Source organism: Pygoscelis adeliae, unplaced genomic scaffold (genome assembly GCF_000699105.1).
Source record: "Pygoscelis adeliae isolate BGI_AS28 unplaced genomic scaffold, ASM69910v1 Scaffold45, whole genome shotgun sequence".
NCBI classification, from domain to species: Eukaryota; Metazoa; Chordata; class Aves; order Sphenisciformes; family Spheniscidae; genus Pygoscelis; species Pygoscelis adeliae.
Genome location: NW_008825114.1, coordinates 5,935,319 through 5,953,423, shown reverse-complemented (window position 1 = coordinate 5,953,423; position 18,105 = coordinate 5,935,319). Strand labels below are relative to the sequence as shown.

General features: G+C 42.3%; 2 protein-coding genes across 2 annotated transcripts in view; one reads left to right on the top strand and one right to left on the bottom strand.

Annotated features, from left to right (window-relative positions):
• The window catches only part of LOC103920424 (RNA-directed DNA polymerase from mobile element jockey-like), a 22,619-nt gene extending 15,626 nt beyond the window's left edge, over nucleotides 1–6,993 (bottom strand). Inside the window, 3 exon segments of the mRNA XM_009328164.1 lie at nucleotides 7–1,119; nucleotides 1,122–1,221; nucleotides 6,928–6,993. Of these exon segments, the coding sequence (XP_009326439.1) occupies nucleotides 7–1,119; nucleotides 1,122–1,221; nucleotides 6,928–6,993 (1,279 nt within the window).
• A 2,150-nt stretch (nucleotides 6,994–9,143) lies between these two features.
• FAM154A (family with sequence similarity 154, member A) lies at nucleotides 9,144–17,499 on the top strand. The gene is made up of 3 exons (XM_009328163.1): nucleotides 9,144–9,208; nucleotides 12,251–12,453; nucleotides 16,547–17,499. The coding sequence occupies exons 1-3, from the start codon at nucleotides 9,171–9,173 to the stop codon at nucleotides 17,497–17,499; spliced, it is 1,194 nt and encodes a 397-aa protein (XP_009326438.1). The 5' UTR covers nucleotides 9,144–9,170.
• The last annotated feature ends 606 nt before the right edge of the window (nucleotides 17,500–18,105 follow it).

The following is an 18,105-nucleotide window of genomic DNA, read 5'->3' as shown; positions in this document are numbered from 1 at the left end:
GGGCACACTGCCGGCTCATGTTCAGCCGGCTGTCGACCAACACCCCCAGGTCCTTTTCCGCCAGGCAGCTTTCCAGCCACTCTTCCCCAAGCCTGTAGCGCTGCATGGGGTTGTTGTGGCCGAAGTGCAGGACCCGGCACTTGGCCTTGTTGAATCTCATACAGTTGGCCTTGGCCCATCGATCCAGCCTGTCCAGGTCCCTCTGCAGAGCCTTCCTACCCTCAAGCAGATCAACACTCCCGCCCAACTTGGTGTCGTCTACAAACTTACTGAGGGTGCACTCGATCCCCTCATCCAGATCATTGATGAAGATATTGAACAAGACCGGCCCCAAAACTGGCCGTCCAGCCAATTTTTTACCCAGCAGAGTGCATCTGTCCAAGCCATGAGCCGCCAGTTTCTCTAGGAGAATGCTGTCGGAAATGGTGTCAAAGGCTTTACTAAAGTCCTGGTAAACAACCTCCACAGCCTTTTCCTCATCCACTAAGCGGGTCACCTTGTCATAGAAGGAGATCAGGTTGGTCAAGCAGGACCTGCCTTTCATAAATCCATGCTGACTGGGCCTGATGACTTGGTTGTCCTGTACGTGCCGTGTGATGGCACTCAAGATGATCTGCTCCATAACCTTCCCTGGCACTGAGGTCAGGCTGACAGGCCTGTAGTTCCCCGGATCCTCCTTCCAGCCCTTTTTGTAGATGGGTGTCACATTTGCTAACCTCCAGTCAACTGGGACCTCGCCGATTAGACAGGACTGCTGATAACCGATTGAAAGTGGTTTGCTGAGCACTTCTGCCAGCTCCCTCAGTACCCTTGGGTGGGTACAGTCTGAGGGAGGTACAGTCCCATCCAGCCCCATAGACTTGTTTGTGTCTCAATGGTGTAGCAGGTCGTTAACCATTTCCCCTTGGATTATGGGGGCTTCATTCTGCTCCCCGTCCCTGTCTCCCAGCTCAGGGGGCTGGGTGCCCTGAGAACAACTGGTCTTACTAACGACTGAGGCAAAGAAGGCATTAAGTACCTCAGCCTTTTCCTCATCCTTTGTCACTATGTTTCCCCCCGCATCCAATAAAGGATGGAGATTCTCCTTAGCCCTCCTTTTGTTGCTAATGTAAAAAAACATTTTTTATTGTCTTTTATGGCAGTAGCCAGATTAAGTTCTAGTTGGGCTTTGGCCCTTCTAATTTTCTCCCTGCGTAATCTCACGACATCCTTGTAGTCCTCCTGAGTTGCCTGCCCCTTCTCCCAAAGGTCATAAACTCTCTTTTTTTTCCTGCATTCTAGCCAAAGCTCTCTCTTCAGCCCGAACTCTCTGTTCGGTCTTCTTCCCCACCGGCTCATCTTTCGGCACGTGGGGATGGCCTCCTCCTGCGCCTTTAAGATTTCCTTCTTGAAGAATGTCCAGCCTTCCTAGACTCCTTTGCCCTTAATGCCTCCCAAAGGACTCTGTCAACCAGTTTCTATGGTGCTGTCATGCCTTAGATGACTTTCTGGACTTACCCATGTTTTGCAATGGTGTGAAGTCTCGAGAGCAACTTTGGACCTCATTATTGAGAAACTTGTGCACTTTGTTAGATAGCTTAGGTTCCTTTCAGTTTTCACAGATGTTTCCGCACTCTCCATCATTTCTCTACTTCTTTTTTCTCCCTATCAGTCAGCTGGACTGTACTTTCCTTCATCTGAGTATATACAGCAAACCATTAGCTGGAATAGGAGCAATTCAGAAAAGTCTAACAGATTTCTCTATTTAGAACTGAAGCCCTCAACATTTGAATTAAATCTAAATTTTCTTAAATCTTTGTGATGCTTAGATAGCCAAGATTTTGCCCCAGCTCCTTATTATGTAGAGGCCAAACATGACATCTGTATCCAAAGTGAAAGTCCAGGGGGGTTCAGAATTGGGGAGCTTGGATTGAGGGATTTGCTTTTGCTTCACATTTGTAAAAGAACAATCTCTCCATTTAAGATCTCACATGTTTATGAGTACTGATACAGAATAAACTTTAGTTCAACAGCTCCTTCATGAGGGTGCATGTTTTCCATTTTTTCGCATAACATTGCCGTATCCTGGACTTTTGAACAAACAAGGAATGGGCAGCACAGGGGAATAGGTGCCTGTCTTTGTTTCCTGTCTGCAGCCAGAAGGCAATTAATTCACTCATATGTGTGTTACTGTTTGCCATTCCTGACCTCAACATGTGTGGGTGTACTTGATTTTTCTAATCCTCCATCCTCTCTGCAAGGACTGGTAGCCATCTGTCCAGAAGAACCTGATGATTGTTTTACACTAAATCATTCTTCACTCTAGATGTACTATATTACTGACACCTGAGATATTATATGATCAGTATATTTCAGAGTGAGGAAGGATGGCATAATTAATCTATGTAATTCATTCCCTATCATTTCAGCAGGCACACCAGATGTACCATGATGTCTCCGGTACTCATTCATTCCTTCATTCCTTTTTCTGATGCCCTTAATTGCAGTCTTTCTTTTGGCCACCAGTCTTGCAGCCTAGGTGGTATCTAAATCAACAAGTTTTTCTGAATCTCTCCAAGCTTCTAATGTAGTTATTTGCATGAAGTTTGTTCCTGTATAGTGTTAATGTGCAAGCACAAAACATAACATCTAGTGATGCCTGTCATCTGTACAATCAGCTCTTGATAGTCATCAGTCTAGAAGGGATGTTGCCTTTATTCAATGCCTCCCTATGGAATGATCATTCTTTTAAAGGTGGTGTTTTCCAGCCCTTAATAGCCCTGCAAGCCTTTAATGTGGTTGAGCCATTCAGCACTAGAATGGATAAGTTGTCACTGTGTTGTCTCTGCCCTCTTCATCCCAGTCAGGGTTTACTGACCTTGTCTGCATCCTAAGCACATGTATAGCTTGTTGGATCTGTCTGCAGTAACATTATTGACATTAAATGTTCAAGCACCTTGTTTCACATACAGAAGCAACATTGTCTACTCAAACTGGTTAATCTTTGTGGCTTACAGATGAATTCTACAAGGACTGATATGTAAATCTCTTAGTTTTTTAGTTACCTGAAATACCTTTCTAGCTTTCTGTCTCATTTCAGATAAATATCAAGTGTGCACCTCTACTTGATCTATGGTAGTGCTATACAAGCTAAGATGTAAAAGAAATTGGTATTTGCTCCATCACTGCTGGTTAGGTGCAGTGAGTATGCATGCACAAGGACAGACCTCACTCGATCTTGCTTTAGTAAGTCACAAAATCCATCATAATGGGTTTGTGTAAAATGTGATCTGCAGGGATTGTGTTAATGTGCTGAAGTCTGAGAGCTCTCAGGCTTGCAGTGAGGATGGCATTATAGTACTTCATGACAGGTCTAATTACACTTTGACTGCTCTCTTGGGGGAGAGGGTTATGAAACTTTGTTCTCAGTTGGAGGGCACAGATAAATTGCTGTATTCATTTTGTGAAAGTTAAACCCATTACCACCCAAATTTAGTATCCCTGGACATAGATATCTACCTGTTTCCTGTCAAAAGCATATTCCAATTTCAAAGGATACTGTTTCCACAAATAATTTACTAAAGTTATTGGACTGTTTGGACTTTTCTTTTGTTAATGTCTTGGGTCAGCCTGCCAAAAGTAACGCAGCCACAAACATTTAGTGTGTGCTCTCACCATGACCACTCCTGGGACCCCTGAAACTGAATTTTGGCATTGGTTTCTCCATTGTTTGCTCTGTTTAGCTAGGATGAGTGAACTCTGACAACATAAAAGTTACTCAGTCTGCATGATTGCCTGGTTTTGCACAGTTGTTGTTTGGGTTAATGACAGTCGGGATCTTTAAGACTTCCTTTCTACTTGCTATACTTTTTGTTTTATGAGTCAATATTAATCTTTGCTTACATTATTTCAAGGAGGACTTGTATGAAAGAGGTAGGAAGATAGTACTTATTTCTGCAAATTATCTCTTGTGAACCTTCAGGTACTGAAGTACCGATAAGTCAACAAAGCCCTCTGAACTGTATTGGTAGTACCTAAAATTGTATTAATGACAGTGTGAAGAAACAGCACAATTCTTGTTCATTGAAGGATATTTGAGATGAGATTAATAGGAAGATTATATGAAAGATTTTCTTTTCTTGGTTGCAGATGTGGAAAACAAGATAAAAAGTGTGAATAAAGCCAAGAGTGGCCATGAGGAGTACAGTGAGCTTAATACAGAGCCTCGCTCAGAGTTCACTAGGTCACTAAAAAAGGATGACCATGATGACTTTGTGCAGCTTTTGAAAGGGACACAACCACAATGACATGTAATAGCGAACCCCAGGGTTTTGTCCTCTTCCAGGGTACTGTCCTCCTTCCAGCTGCCCTGGATTCCCAGTGGTGGCATTCTGATGTGGGTGAATTTGGAAGACCAAGCAATCGTATATTTCATTCTTTTGGCACTGATGAGCACTGTACATCTACAAATATATGTTTCTAAAAGTTTTTAAACTTTTGCCCGAAATCACAATGAAGACTGTGTGCATGCAAATGTGTCAAACCTCTCTTTCTCCACTGTCATGTTTATTCATTTTGAGCTGATTACTGGTCCATCTGTTCTAGCATTTGGTGAATGTATGTGTTGGGGAAAAAGTGAAGTCTGGCATCCAGAGTTCAGTGTTCTGATATGACACAAAGAAAAAACTTTCTGAGTTGTGTGAGAATACAGTTAACCTTCCAAAGGTTTCAGATTAATATTTTTTGTACTGTTATGATCACAAGGACTTCAAACTTCTCTCAAAGGATCTCTTGCTTTTATTGTGCATTTACTTTTTGTTTCAAAACCTTTCACCATTTGAAAGCAGAACCTTGTACTTTCCATATGGCCCTGTCCACAATGTGTTTTCATTTTCCTAATATTCAATATTTATATGTGATATACTTTGATACTTTGCACATGGATGCTCTTCTTCCCTTCACAAACATCTAATCCATCATCCATCCTTTTGTAATTCGATCATGTAGCTGGGCCTCTGATTGCATCTCCATCGCTTGGAAGAGAAGAGATTTGCACGGATAAAGACTCACCTTCAGTGATCTTCTTTGTAGCCTGACCGCTGGCAATCAGTTCCTGCTATTCGAGCCTGCCCCAGTCCTTTGGCACATTTTTACATCGCTATCTTTCTTTGGACAGCATCATCATTCCACCTAAACTAGAGATTTCTATAATATTGACTTGATCTGACCACTCATGGAAATTAGAGATGGTACAAGAAGTAGATTATGTGGTCAAGGCGATACTGCTTTTCCCTGTGAGGGTTGGTCTGAGGACTAGTGTATTTTACAAGGGAAAATTAAATTTTCCTGAATGACAGTTCAGCTATTTCTGAGCCTCATGTTTTTTCTCTCAAGCAGTAATACCATGGCATCCATGACCTCTATGGACAGTAATTACCAGCAGTAAGCCATATAACTGGAATAAATTAGGATTTTAATAGTACAACTTTGTTACCATTCCACCTGCATTTTAAGCCCACTGTGATAATCTTTTATTATTAATCACAGGCATTTAAAAAATCAGATAAGTCTGAGAGGCTTATCTTGAGAAATTCATAAATCTTACAGGATTCCGCTTCTTTCTCCTCAGGAGAAGGCTATGTTTTATCTTTAGTTGACAGAGACCTGTGCTGGTCAGGGAGACTGTAGTGAATGCAGAAATTGAACTCAAACATCCTGAATTCTGGTCCTGAGCCGTGGCTCCAGGTCGTCCTTCCTGGTTTAAACAAGTATTTAATGTAAGCTGATAAATTGTTCACGTTTCAACTCAGCTTCTGTTTAGATGAACCCAACTCCCTTGAAGGCAGGGGACCTGCATTCTTTTTACCCTCAAAGAGTCTGCTATTCTTCCACAATTCTTAGTAAACAAAAAACCCTATGTGCTTCCTTGTTGTTATATGTTATTACTAATATTGGACAGGCTAACTTGGTAGACCTCAATCAAGTAAAGTGTAAATTGCACAAGTGAAAATCAGAGTAGAATTAACTAAAAAACCCCAATATCTAAGCAGACAAGCATAACAAATGTCAAAATTTATGTCTCATCAGTTTTTAGAAAATAAGGCACCATTTGACAACTGCAATATCAAAATGTTTATACAGTAATTTTAACTGTTTAGCTCTGACATTGATGTGCTGACTTGCTGCAGTCACATAGCAGTGACTTCAGCACTGAAGAATCATGTAGTTGTTTTATAAATATTTATCGTGCCAGAAGGAGTAGTAAAGTGTAGCAAATCTCAAAGTCTAGCATTGTTCCACTTCTCATTAAGAGTCTTGTTCTGTTATTTACATTAGTCTCCAGTAAAAAATATTTTCAGGAATATGTCTCTGGATACAGAAGCAAAGCCTTTATAGTATCATACATTGATGGTGAACTATCACTGATGATCATTACTGCTCATAGCCTAATACAGTGAGTGTTACTGTAAAATCTGTGGGCATACATCACAATATAGTGCTAAATAACAGAAGGCAAAACATTCAGGTTTACTCCTCTGCCCTGTCAGGAAGGATTTATTTGTGGGAAAGTGCTTTTCCTAAGAGCTAACTCATTCTGTTGTTGTTATCTGCTCTGAAGTTCAACGAAGAAAGCAGAATTGTATACACAAAGAGTGGGTGAATACTTGAGGTGTAAAGCCACCTGTATTGCCAGATCATGCTGAAGGCTTATCTTCAACCTAGGGCAAAGAGCTTGGCAGTCTGGGACTGCTGCTGTCTGCAGGAGATCCTGGCCTTTTTCCCATCCTGAGCTGTAGAGAAGTCCCCCAGTTTTCACACTGCCAGCAATGTCTGCAAGGGGAAAAACGTAGGTTCCACAAGCTGTTGTTCCCTGCCTGCTCCTGTGGGGTCTTTGGAGGGGGACCTGCATTACCCACCCTTGCCCTGCTGATCAGCAGGACCCCTCACCTTCCCCAGTGCCAACAGTGCTGCTGGGCGGGTGCGGGACTCTGTCTTGCAAATGTCCATCAGCATGTGGGATAACGTGTCTGCAGCAGAGAGCCTGCCTGGTACGGGCAGGGAGCTGCACAAAGCCTCTGCTCTGGACTGCTACAAACCCGGTGTCACAAGCGAATCCCTCCAAACCCTGTGCGTGCAGCTGAGCTGTAATGGGATACTAACTGATTGTATTAGTGAAGTGTCATTAATTTGCTTCTGATAAGCCATTCCTTATTTGCAAAATGCTACTGCTGGCCAGTGTCTGCACTGTATGCAGGGCCATGATGAACTAGGTAGTATAGCTATTTCCCCCAGTCCAGTCTGAGTGCAGTTTTAGCATAAAAAACTAACATAAGGGCCTCATCAACACAGTCCAAAGCCAAGCTGAAGCCTAGCTTGCTGCGTCATGGACTTTAAGAGAGTAGGGGGATGAAGGTGCACTTAGGGGTGGTGTGAAGCCAGTAGATTTGAAGCAGAAAGAATAGGCAGATCATTTTCCCTTAGAGAATGAGGAATAATTCCTAGGAATGTTGGAAGACCACAAGTGTGGCCAGAAAGTGTCAGTGCAGCCTGTGTTTGGAAGGTTTTTGTCACAAAATCCATTTTAGCAAGGTCACATGGACCAGCAAGAGTGAGCATATTCATCTTTTTTTAATTTTCCTGTTTGCCTCTCCTCCAGTTACATGAAAGCTGCAAATAAACTCCTAGTTACGCATAAGGCTAACTTCTGGTAGAATAAACTTTTTTTTTTTTTTTTTTTTTAGATTTCCACCCTGAAGTCTTTTCTTCTAATATTTTAACTGACAGGGATAGTCTGCCTTACTCCCTGTAAGGACTCCCTTTGTGTCCAAACTCGAATCTACTAGGATTCCTCCTGATTTATGATTTCACAGAAGGATTTGTAATCTGAGTGAGAAACTGGCTTGTCAAAAAGATGCTGAATTTTATTTGAGCCCTCTGGGCCTGCCTTTCTCTATTGTGCTTGTTTGGAAAAAGATTCAGCATATGAAGGTCTACCCTTGAATGTAGACCAGAGGTTATCTGTATAAATTTAGGTAATCAATCAGACATCTACTGATCCTAGATTGCTCAACATTTAATTTAATGGGGAGTTTGTTAAGTATAGAAGCTCTTTCAAATGAGTAATTCAGCTCTGGACTAGAGATAGCACTGGAAAACATACATCCAGTAGGGAACACTCAGATTTTGGCAGGAGTGATGTATGATACATAAACCCAGAGGCCTCCTCCTCTCACTGTTATTCCTGTGGGCTTGTTCCTGAAGTCCTTAATCGGCAACCTTCGCGTTGATTCTATGTGTTTGACTCAAACCAGAAAGGGACATAAACTGTTATGTCTCTGGGAAGAAATCTGAGGGTGGGATCCCAACCTCTTTTTGACAGGATGAGCCTTGCCCTGGGTGGGTCCCAGTGTGGAAAGAAGGAGGTCACCAATGATGGACGATCCATGGTGGTGTTTTAGTTTCAGTCAAGAAAGAGCTTCCTCAGAAAATCAGTTTGTCCTCACTGTCCTTGTTTTGGTGCACATTATGGAGAGGTCTTGCAGTACCCAGACTGAATTGCTTTCAGAAAGAGAGATGGGCAGAGCAGTGCTGCTCAAGTGTGAGTGAATAGAGACTCTCAAACTGTTACCCTTTTGTTCACTTGTCTACACAAGTAAGCTCAATATGTGGGCAAAGTAGGATAATAAATTTATGAGAAATGGAACAAAAGGGACATTAAATAGAATTTCTAGTCCAGCACAACATAGCACACTTGGCTGTATCTCAGATTAACTTGCTTTTTTCTTCATCTAGGTGAACTTGCTTTTCTTAGGCTGTTTTTGTTGGCTTCATGGACTTTTTTGACTGCAGGCTATAGTAGTAGACAGAAACAACCCTTTCTTTGTGCAGGTTATGCTTTTGCACTTTAAATAATCAAGGCTGTAGCAGTCATTGCAATACTCACTTATCCACTATTTTGTATTTGCAGGGTGGAGCTGACTTATACAAGGAGGTATTATTAATCCTACCTGTGAGTCACTAACTCCTGTGCTGTTTTTTTCCCTTGCAGATGTCACCATTGTCCACACCTGCCCACCAGACCTTATGAGAAGAGTGAGAAGCCATGCATGCTGTCGGAGTACAGGGAGCGATACCCCCCTTATCCCATCACTCTTCCCAAAGGCTTGTTTAAGTCAAAGAAAGCGTACAAGATGGCGCAGATACCCATGGAAGGCATCTCGACTACAAAGTATGAAAAATAGTGAAAGAAAGTGAGGACTGTGACTTAGATAATGTGTGTGTGAGAGAGATGGGTAATGGAGAAAAGAAAAATGATTGGTTTTCACAAGGGGAGACTGAAAAAAACAACATTGCCATTGTACAAACACTCATGAGGGCTCTATGAAGGAGGGATGAAGGTCTGAGGCCAGTTGTTGTAGTGGAGGCAAGCAACTATTTTTCTTGCACTGCCTTCAGGTTGAGATGTGATCTGATCAGAGAATACATGGGCCATAGAAACACAGTCATGGTCTTGGCTTTTGCTCACTTTCTGTTTTGGGAAGGCTTCTGGGAAACCAGCAGAAATGTTGTCTGGGAAAGTATGGATGATATCAGAGGAGTATTTTTCTTTTGTTCTGTGTTTTGTGTGGCACTTTGTATACCGTAACGTGAGTGACTGGTTTCCAAGGAGGTGTGAATATGGTAGAGCTTGATGATTGGAAAGGAGGTGACGGTGTTTTCCTCAAGGAAATCACTGTGGATTGCTGGGCTGTGTCTGCTTCTCAGCTATGTTGTTGCTCAGTGTTGGTGTTCAAGCGGAAGTCATCACACTTGCACTGTGCCCCTTTCCCTGATGGAAGTAACTTCTGAGGCTCTTCCCTGCTGCTGGTAGAGTGATGTGCCAAGTGCTTGTCCACAGAAGAAACTCATAAAAAACAGGAATTTGATCATTAAATATGAATCTGAGAGCTTCCCTTTCCTCAAACAGCAGCTGCTGCCTGATCTTGATGTTTACTTCCTCTGTCATCACAGGCACAGTCATGAGCAATGTCACTCTTGTCTTTGATAAACTGAATTATAGACCTAGGAGATGCCAATGGCTATTAATAACGTCTGAACAGCTACCACCACCCATTTGTCCTCATCCTGACATGAAAGCTCTCCCAACTCCTTCCCCTACCTGTCCCTTTTTAAGAGTCTGTTTCAAAGAACAGATTTCACTTCATGCTGCTTCCATCTCCAGCATGAGACGAAGCAGCTTTGTGTCTGCCTATAACTAAATTCTGGGCTCATTGGTGTCCTCTTAAGGCAGGTGAGAAGGGGCAGCCACCATGTCAGCTCTGTCAAGGAGTCCTTAGAAACTTCCCGTTCAATCAGCAAAACTATCCTTGCTCAGACAAGGCTAGTGATTCTCACCGTAACTGATACTCCTGGAGTTTAGTACAACTTCTGAAAAGCAGCCTAGTAAGAAAGCGCAGAAACTACTTATATGTTTGCTTCTTCAGGGCATGCACTCTACCAAATATGTAAAAGTTGCCCACCCTTGTAAAAGGAGAAAACACAGAGCCTGAACAGTTAGCCATCGGATTGAAAGTCTTGCTGTCCTCTGGGCAACACTGGTAAGAAAATACACCCAGTGTGAAAGTACGAAGGCCTAGTGGAAAAGTGACACCACCTGTTAGAGGGCTGTTAAAAGCTCTGGTTCTGTGTAGCTAAACTGAAGAGAGAATGAATCGATGGAGCGTATGAGAATAACTGCAGGGACTGTGAGGCCAGCAAACACTGAGTTGTTACTAGTCTTCCCTAATAACACTTTGCTGAGTGTTAGGTGTCATATTGCAACAGCAAGCCCCCTTGATAAAGTCTGGGAGTTGGCAGTACCATTTTTCATGGTGTCTTGGATGCAGGTTGCCACTGATTTATCAGCAGATCATCTCTCCTCTGTAATCTCCACTGCAGGTTCTGTTGTATTGCAATAGTCAGAGCAGGAAAAGGTACTCCCACTGCCAGAAAACCCTTGATCACACTGGTGAAGAATTGCCTGCCTGTGATCTGTTACTTGCTTCTGGTACAGGCTTGGCTATTTCAAACGTGGGATTGTGCAGCGTACTGTGAGTAGCTTGGGAAAGACTCTCTCTGTTACTGAGCCCTCCCTGCTGCTGAGGATGCTTGCATGCCTGTTGTATTAATGCTTATCTTTTCTTGGCTCCTCTTAAAAAACACATTGGCTTTAAATTGCTGACAAAAGTATGCCAAGGAGCTACAACATGAATGACACCTACATAATTACCTCTTGACGCTCTAGGATTTTTTTTGACTTCTGCATTTCTGTTTTTACCCCTATATCTAATATTGTGCAATGTGAATTCTCTTCCCTTCTGCTCCACACAGACTTTTGAGAACCTTTTTTATTTGCTAAAATACATAACTAATACAGCATATTCAGAGGCTCAGGCTCTTGCCCACCTGGCATCACTCCAGATGCAAAGCACAATATTAACATTATAACAGCTCCTGTACTGACCATTTCTCTTGGCTGGCTGCCAATGGTGTAAACAGATCTGCACACCAGTGGAAAAGCACTCGGACGTTAGAGACTGAATTCGCTGGTGCCAGGCATCAGACTCTCTGCCCTGTACAAAAGGATGTGGACAGTGAAATAGGTTCATGTTAGTGAATGTCAGGTGGTGATGTTATTTTCTTCTCCATCTTGTTCCTGTAATGTTTTGTTGGAGTTAAGTAACGCTACTCCAGTACCTTAACATAGCTCTTTTACAGTGGTACCTGAGGAAAAGGTGACTGTCTGACCATGCTATGCTGATGTTTCTTTCTTCAACTGGTGTTTTGCTGTAAAACTGTTTTGTTGTCATCTCCCCATCCTGGGCTGAACTGTTGTACAGTGTATTGTCTGGGAAGGCTATTGTTGCCTCTCTCATGTTTTCCATACGTACTAGATAGCCTGCTATAATTATTGGGCTTTTAAAAGGAGTTATGTCTTCTGGTGTAACTCCACTGTAGAACAGAAATAGCTTTGTGTAAGGCCATTAATCTCACTGGGTGGAGAGAAGGGGAAACCTGGCTTGCCTGAGGTTGTCCAGAGCTGCCTCAGTTCCTTTTTCAGAGTCCAGGTTTCCAAATGTGAAAGGCTTGTGTGTTTCATTAACTGCTTTGTCCTATCCAGACTTTCTTAGGCTGTGGAGATAAGGGGAAGTGTTCATTTCTTTGTGTGTCCAGAAAAAGGAACATAAATTTTTCCTTAAGACAAAAGACATAATTAAATTATTCTTCACAGGAGAGATTACATAGCTCATGAAGTGTTGCCACAGAAACTTAAACCACCTGAAAAGCATGTCAAGAGTGATGAGAGTATGGATTTGACCTCCACTTATAAACAAGATTATAACTCCTACCCTATCTCTCAAGTACCTCCATGCCTCCCCCATGTGACGAGACACATCCCCAGCGCCAAGATGGATACAAGAACCACTTATGAAGGTATGTGCCCTTGCAGCTTCTTTCAGGACTTCACCAGTAGCTTCATTTTTAAGAAGACAGATCAAAACAGTGTGCAGTTGTAATTCCTTCTGTCTATGTACGCCAACAAGTTATGCAGGAACCAGACAGACACAAATTGTTTGGAATACAGCCCCACATTAATGGTAGCATTGGGATCTCTCTGAATTCACCTCCTTTGCATGTCTGAGAGGCCTGCAGGCATCCTAGGTAGAAGCAGGGACATGGGAACTCCTGCAAGTGGGTCCAGCAGCAGTATCTTTAGGATATACTGAACACACTCTTGGTATACTGCAGGGCTGGTCCGCACATTCAGTGGATCAGACACATCTAAAATATGTAGACTTTGCTAGGTCTGAGCAGGTCATGAAGCATGGGACCCTTTTTGCCTGTGCCGCAGAGTTAACCTGTGGATGTGCAAGAGACGTATATGGAAATTACGGACACAGTAGCAGTTTCTCAGTAGTAGTTACTTGGTGTAGGTGGTTTTGTTTCTTCCTCTCCACCAGCACAAATTCTCTTCTGCATGCACTGGGAGAAACTTTCAGTAACACAGTTACAGTAACTGTGCTAATTTTGGTAGTAAGTCATAAGTAGAAAATCAGAGGATTTTGCCTCCCCTCTGCAAACCTTCCAGCTAGCTAACATTGCTGGGCAGATAGCTAGCATTTGTGTATTTCTTAAAATAATTTTTATTTATTTTATTTTATTTTTATTATGCTGTGCAAATATAAAAGCTTGTGATTGGTGCTGGCATTGAGATTTGTCCCAATGTACAGAAACGATTTTTATTCTGAAAACTCAAAATGAAAAAAGGAAGTAAGGAAATAAAAGGTATGTGAATGCAGCATTAAGATTACCCAGCTGAAATGACTGAAAGTCAGACTTTAGTGCAGCTGCATGTTTGCAATGACATAAACTGGAATTTTTACATTAAGCACACAGGAAACACTGTCCATTTAGAATGACTTGAGTCATGAAGACTATGACCCACAGGTGCAAAATACCCACGTTTACACAATTTTGAACACTTTGTTTTGCATAGGCAATGTCACCAGATGGTATTCATTGGAATAGCTTCAGTGAAGCCAAAAAGGCTGCTTTGCGCAAGCAGAGGATCTTTCCTTCTGTGTTTAGATATCCTTAACTTCTTTGTATCTGAACCAGATGTATATCTTTGTCTTTTATCAGTGTTTAGGTCAGCACCTTAACTGTTACTCCAGAGCTCTAATAAAATGTGTCACAGCCACATTTGGTTATAATTTGCAGTATTTTTCAAAACACTGCAAATGGAAATCTTTATCCAAACCCTCTCCTCAAAGATCAAGTTGCATATTGAATGAATTCCCTTTTAAAGGTCCAGGTTCACAAAAAATACAAGTTTTCATTGTGTTATTCTCTAAGCATTACTAGGTTTTACTGATCACTACTCAAGTGTGAAATTTTGAAACATGCTATTCAATTAATTATCATAATTCACATATTTAAGCAGCATATAAAACAGTGCTGCATTGGCATTAAATTACCTTTCCTACTGTATTGTCATACTCCTTCGCACTAAACACACCACATCCCACATGGCACTCTAGGTTTAAGATGGTGCTATTGCATATAACAGTTAATGTCAGATGACTTTGCAACTTAAGGTTTCAAAATTCTCATCTCCTCCAAGCTACACACATAGCTGTTTCTATCTATCTGCAGGTACGTAATCTAATTTTAGTTTTGTCTTGCTTGGTTATAGTGAGATATACCTAACCCTCCAGTAACATATGGTTCATATCCTCCGTTCCATCCTGTACCCCCTAATGTTTTCAAGATTGTGCTACATGGGAAACTATTAATATCTATGGGAGAAGAATTAGAGTTACAATAAAACTGTAACTCATTTTGAAGGAATAGTAGCACTGCTGGCTTACAGTAAGTAAAATAAATTCATAACGCCTATGAGGTCTCCAAATGTGTAGAGCTTATAAATTTTTAAAATTGAAGACAGATGGACTTGCTTATCATATTTTGAATATTTTGCAAAAGCTGTGGTTACATCCAAAATGCACAGACTATTTTCCAGCAAAGATGATGGGAGAACCTAAAAAGCTTTTTGGTAACTCTTGGTTGGCATCTGAAATGTCAGATCTCTGAATGAGCCCTTGCTTAGAGATGGGCTGAATCTCATTAGCTTCTCACTTTTTAACACTTTATTAATACATTGCCTGTAATGACATGTGTCCATATACGCTTGTGGTTCACCCTGCTGGACCATCTCTCCAGGAAAATGATGTACCCTAGGCATGGGCACAAGGTCAGCATCCCACCAGTGCAGTGATGCTTGGACATCTTCTATTTCCCCAGAGAAACAGGAGCACCTGGGTCATTTAAACACCCCTGGCACTAGCAGGGCGTGCAGCCTGGGCTTCAGTGGCACCAACAGTGGCAAATGAATGTCTATGTTGGTGCACACAGGCAGGCCCATGTTCTCAGCTGACTACACTAATTAGTGGCACGAGGGCAGCTTGGTACCCAAGGGCCAGGGTGCTCACTGGGAGCAGCACGTCGCCTGTGGCTGCTGCTTCCTCTCTTGTGCCAGGGCAGAGCAAAAGGCAGTGGCTTGATTTGAACCAGAAGGACTTTAAATGAACACCTAATTGGGGCAAAAAGTTACTTTTTTTTTGGTCAACTTCACACTGTAATGAACACATCCTTTGTGTAATTGTGTTTGTGCAGTACAATAGCCACTGCCATTCAAAAGGAACAACTGTTTGGATTGGAGAGTTCAAATATCCTGATACCTAATTGCATCATTTACTCTCTAGTACTTTGAAATCCAGACTTCCTTCCTGTGCAGAGTCAGCTGCAAGCTTATTTGCCTCATGACTCTCAGTGTGGTTTGAAAGGAGGGAAAAGTGGAGAAAAAAAAAAAAGACTTGGGTTAGCTCCAAAACTATTTCATTCCAACTTCCTACCAGTAACCATAATGCTCTCTAGGGGAAGTTGCACAGGATTAGTAGGAAGGGAAAAATTGATGGTCTTGTGGCTGCAGCACTGGTTGGAGAGCTAGGCAGCTTTACAATAGATTTCTAGAGTGACTGAGTGCAAATCTTTTTAAGTCTCAGTGCCTCATTTTTTTTCCTGGTATCCTGCCAAGGAAGGAAGATAGGAATGTCTCTAAAATGCCACCTAAACTGTTTTCTTAGTCAGCAAGATTTCTGGGGTATGGACCATCTCTGCAACATGATTCAATGTTTAAGATCAGTGTAGGCTTGATCTACAAATTCCAGCATAGTTTTTCTAATAAGGAAGAATTGGAGACAGAGTTACAAGCTACTTCTCAGTTGCTGCGTGTACTGACAGCAGGACTACCACAGAGAGCAAAGCCAAGAGCCGAGGAGGTGCCACACAGCACAGCTTGCTGGCACCAAGATGAGCTGCAAAACCCTGAAGTCAGCAAACAGTAGGCAGCATCACATCTGTGCGGCTGAGGAATCAGGTCATCCCCAGACGAGAAGGTGCAAAGAGGAAGGGTAGCTCTGCCACTTGGCCTTCAGAATGGAATGGTGGACATCTGGTCCTCCTTGCCCCAGAGATACTGTGGGAGACACCTGAACAGCCTTCTGCAGACACAGTCATACTCTGCCTGTGCTCTGAGCCAGCCACAACATAGCTGCAGGAAGGTAAATGAAGGGGGTTGAAGTCAGTGTCATGATACTCCACGTTCATGATTTTTGGCTGACTGAGCACGAGGATAGCACCCACTCAGTCACGTGCAGAAAATGTCTCTGCAAGACTGAGAATGTAATTTAATCTTCCCACATTGTATTTCACCATCTGTAGGTGTGGGTACAGGACTATTTTCATTCCATTTCCTGTGTAGATGCTAAGCATTTCCAGGGATTAGCACACTAGTGTATAATGTGTTCTAACAGCAGCTCTTTTAATAGGATTTGTCAATCATTACAGCATCAACAAATATTTATTACAGTAGAAAATGTAATAATCAAAACATAATATGGTATAAGCCTAAACTCACCACAGAACTTCAGTTGAGCACTTAGATAGGATTCCTCTTACATTTCAGGTGACTACGTGCTATGGAATGAACCAAAGACAGAGCTGATCAGACCAAATGACAGGTTTCACCCATCAGAAGAAAAATTTGACCACAGAACCATTGTCCAGGATGACTATCTCTACAGGGGGCCAGTTGCCACTCAGAGCTGCAAACCTCTGAATCTGGTCCAGAAAAGCAAGGCTCCCTTTGAGAATATAACCAATTATAGAGTGAATTATGTGCCACATCCTCTGGAGAAACATTATATGCACAAATACGAGAAATACAAGGTCAATGAGGTCCCATTCGATGGCCTCACTACTCACAAAGTTTCTTACAAGGGGCTGGCTGGTCAGCCAGCCAAGCTGGCAAAACCATGCAAGCTGAAGCTTCTCCATGATCTTCCATTTTCCTCTACAACTGAGTTTCAGGAAAAATACCAAGCTTGGCCACGGCCTCCTGTATTCACCAAAAAACCTGATGTATATCTTCCTCCTCTGGAGAAAATGGACCTTCACACCACTACTCAGATACATTACAAGCACCCAAATGGCAAGCCAGCCAAGATGTGTCAAACTTTGGCCCAGCTTAAAATAAGTACTGAGCCATTCAGTAGCTCTTCTACAATGAAGGAAGATTATAAGCCTTGGCTGTGCAAGAGACTAAAACCTATCACTTGTGTTCCGGAGCTGACTTTCCCAGCAAAACCAATGGATTTCTTGACTACCTTTCAGACCCATTATGTGCCTCATCCGCTCACAGTTACGAAGAGCTATAAACCTGGCTGGTCAGGCCCAAAGCATCACACTCTGCTAGATGCTAAAACCATCTATGCTACCAGCTACACACCAAAGGGCACTGTTAGATGCTTGGCCTCTTACAAACACCCACCCGGTTACGTCTTTGAGGGAACTGATGCTGATGGTCACAATCTCTATCTCCCTGCTTCCACGAGTGAGAGCCTGCAAGGTGGACACTGAAGCAAAAAGAGAGTGGGTGCAGACCTCTTGGAAACAGATTCAAAGAGCAGGGCCTCAGTGAGCTACAAATGACAGCTTGATTTTTTTTGTAACTTTCTTTCAAACCAATTACTGATTTCATATTTGAGAGCTCTTAAAATAAACTTAATTCCCAGGCACTGGCCTTTTCTGGATCATTTGCACAAATGAAAAACATAAAATCCAGGGAAGAGACACACTGATCCTTGTTTCTCTGTATTTCTTTCTTTTTCCACACCTAACCCTTGCTCTTTAATTGAGAGAGATAACCTCCTCCTGAGACACTAAAAGAGAGATCTCGTAGTAACATACATTATTATTAGTGTAATGGGGGTTCAGCTGTGTCCATGATGACAGTAATAGAACAGCCTCTTCAGATGAATTACATGCTGTGAAATCACACTTAAAAGTCATGGCTGGATAACAACATCTGAGATCTGGCTTTATCAGTCACTCGCATTGAAGACACATACAAAAGGTACAATTACTGGATAAATATTACTGAAGATTGTGCCTTCATTAATTGTGTCACTGCGCTGCCCAAGCTAGGCTATCAGATATGAGGTTGTCATGCGAAAGATGCCACCC

Excerpts from the sequence above, each read along its gene's own strand:
- FAM154A (XM_009328163.1), top strand. The coding sequence starts at position 9,171 with ATGGCGCAGATACCCATGGAAGGCATCTCGACTACAAA. Across the intron at positions 9,209-12,250 it reads GAAGGCATCTCGACTACAAA|GAGAGATTACATAGCTCATG; the intron begins GTATGAAAAATA and ends TATTCTTCACAG. Across the intron at positions 12,454-16,546 it reads TACAAGAACCACTTATGAAG|GTGACTACGTGCTATGGAAT; the intron begins GTATGTGCCCTT and ends CTTACATTTCAG.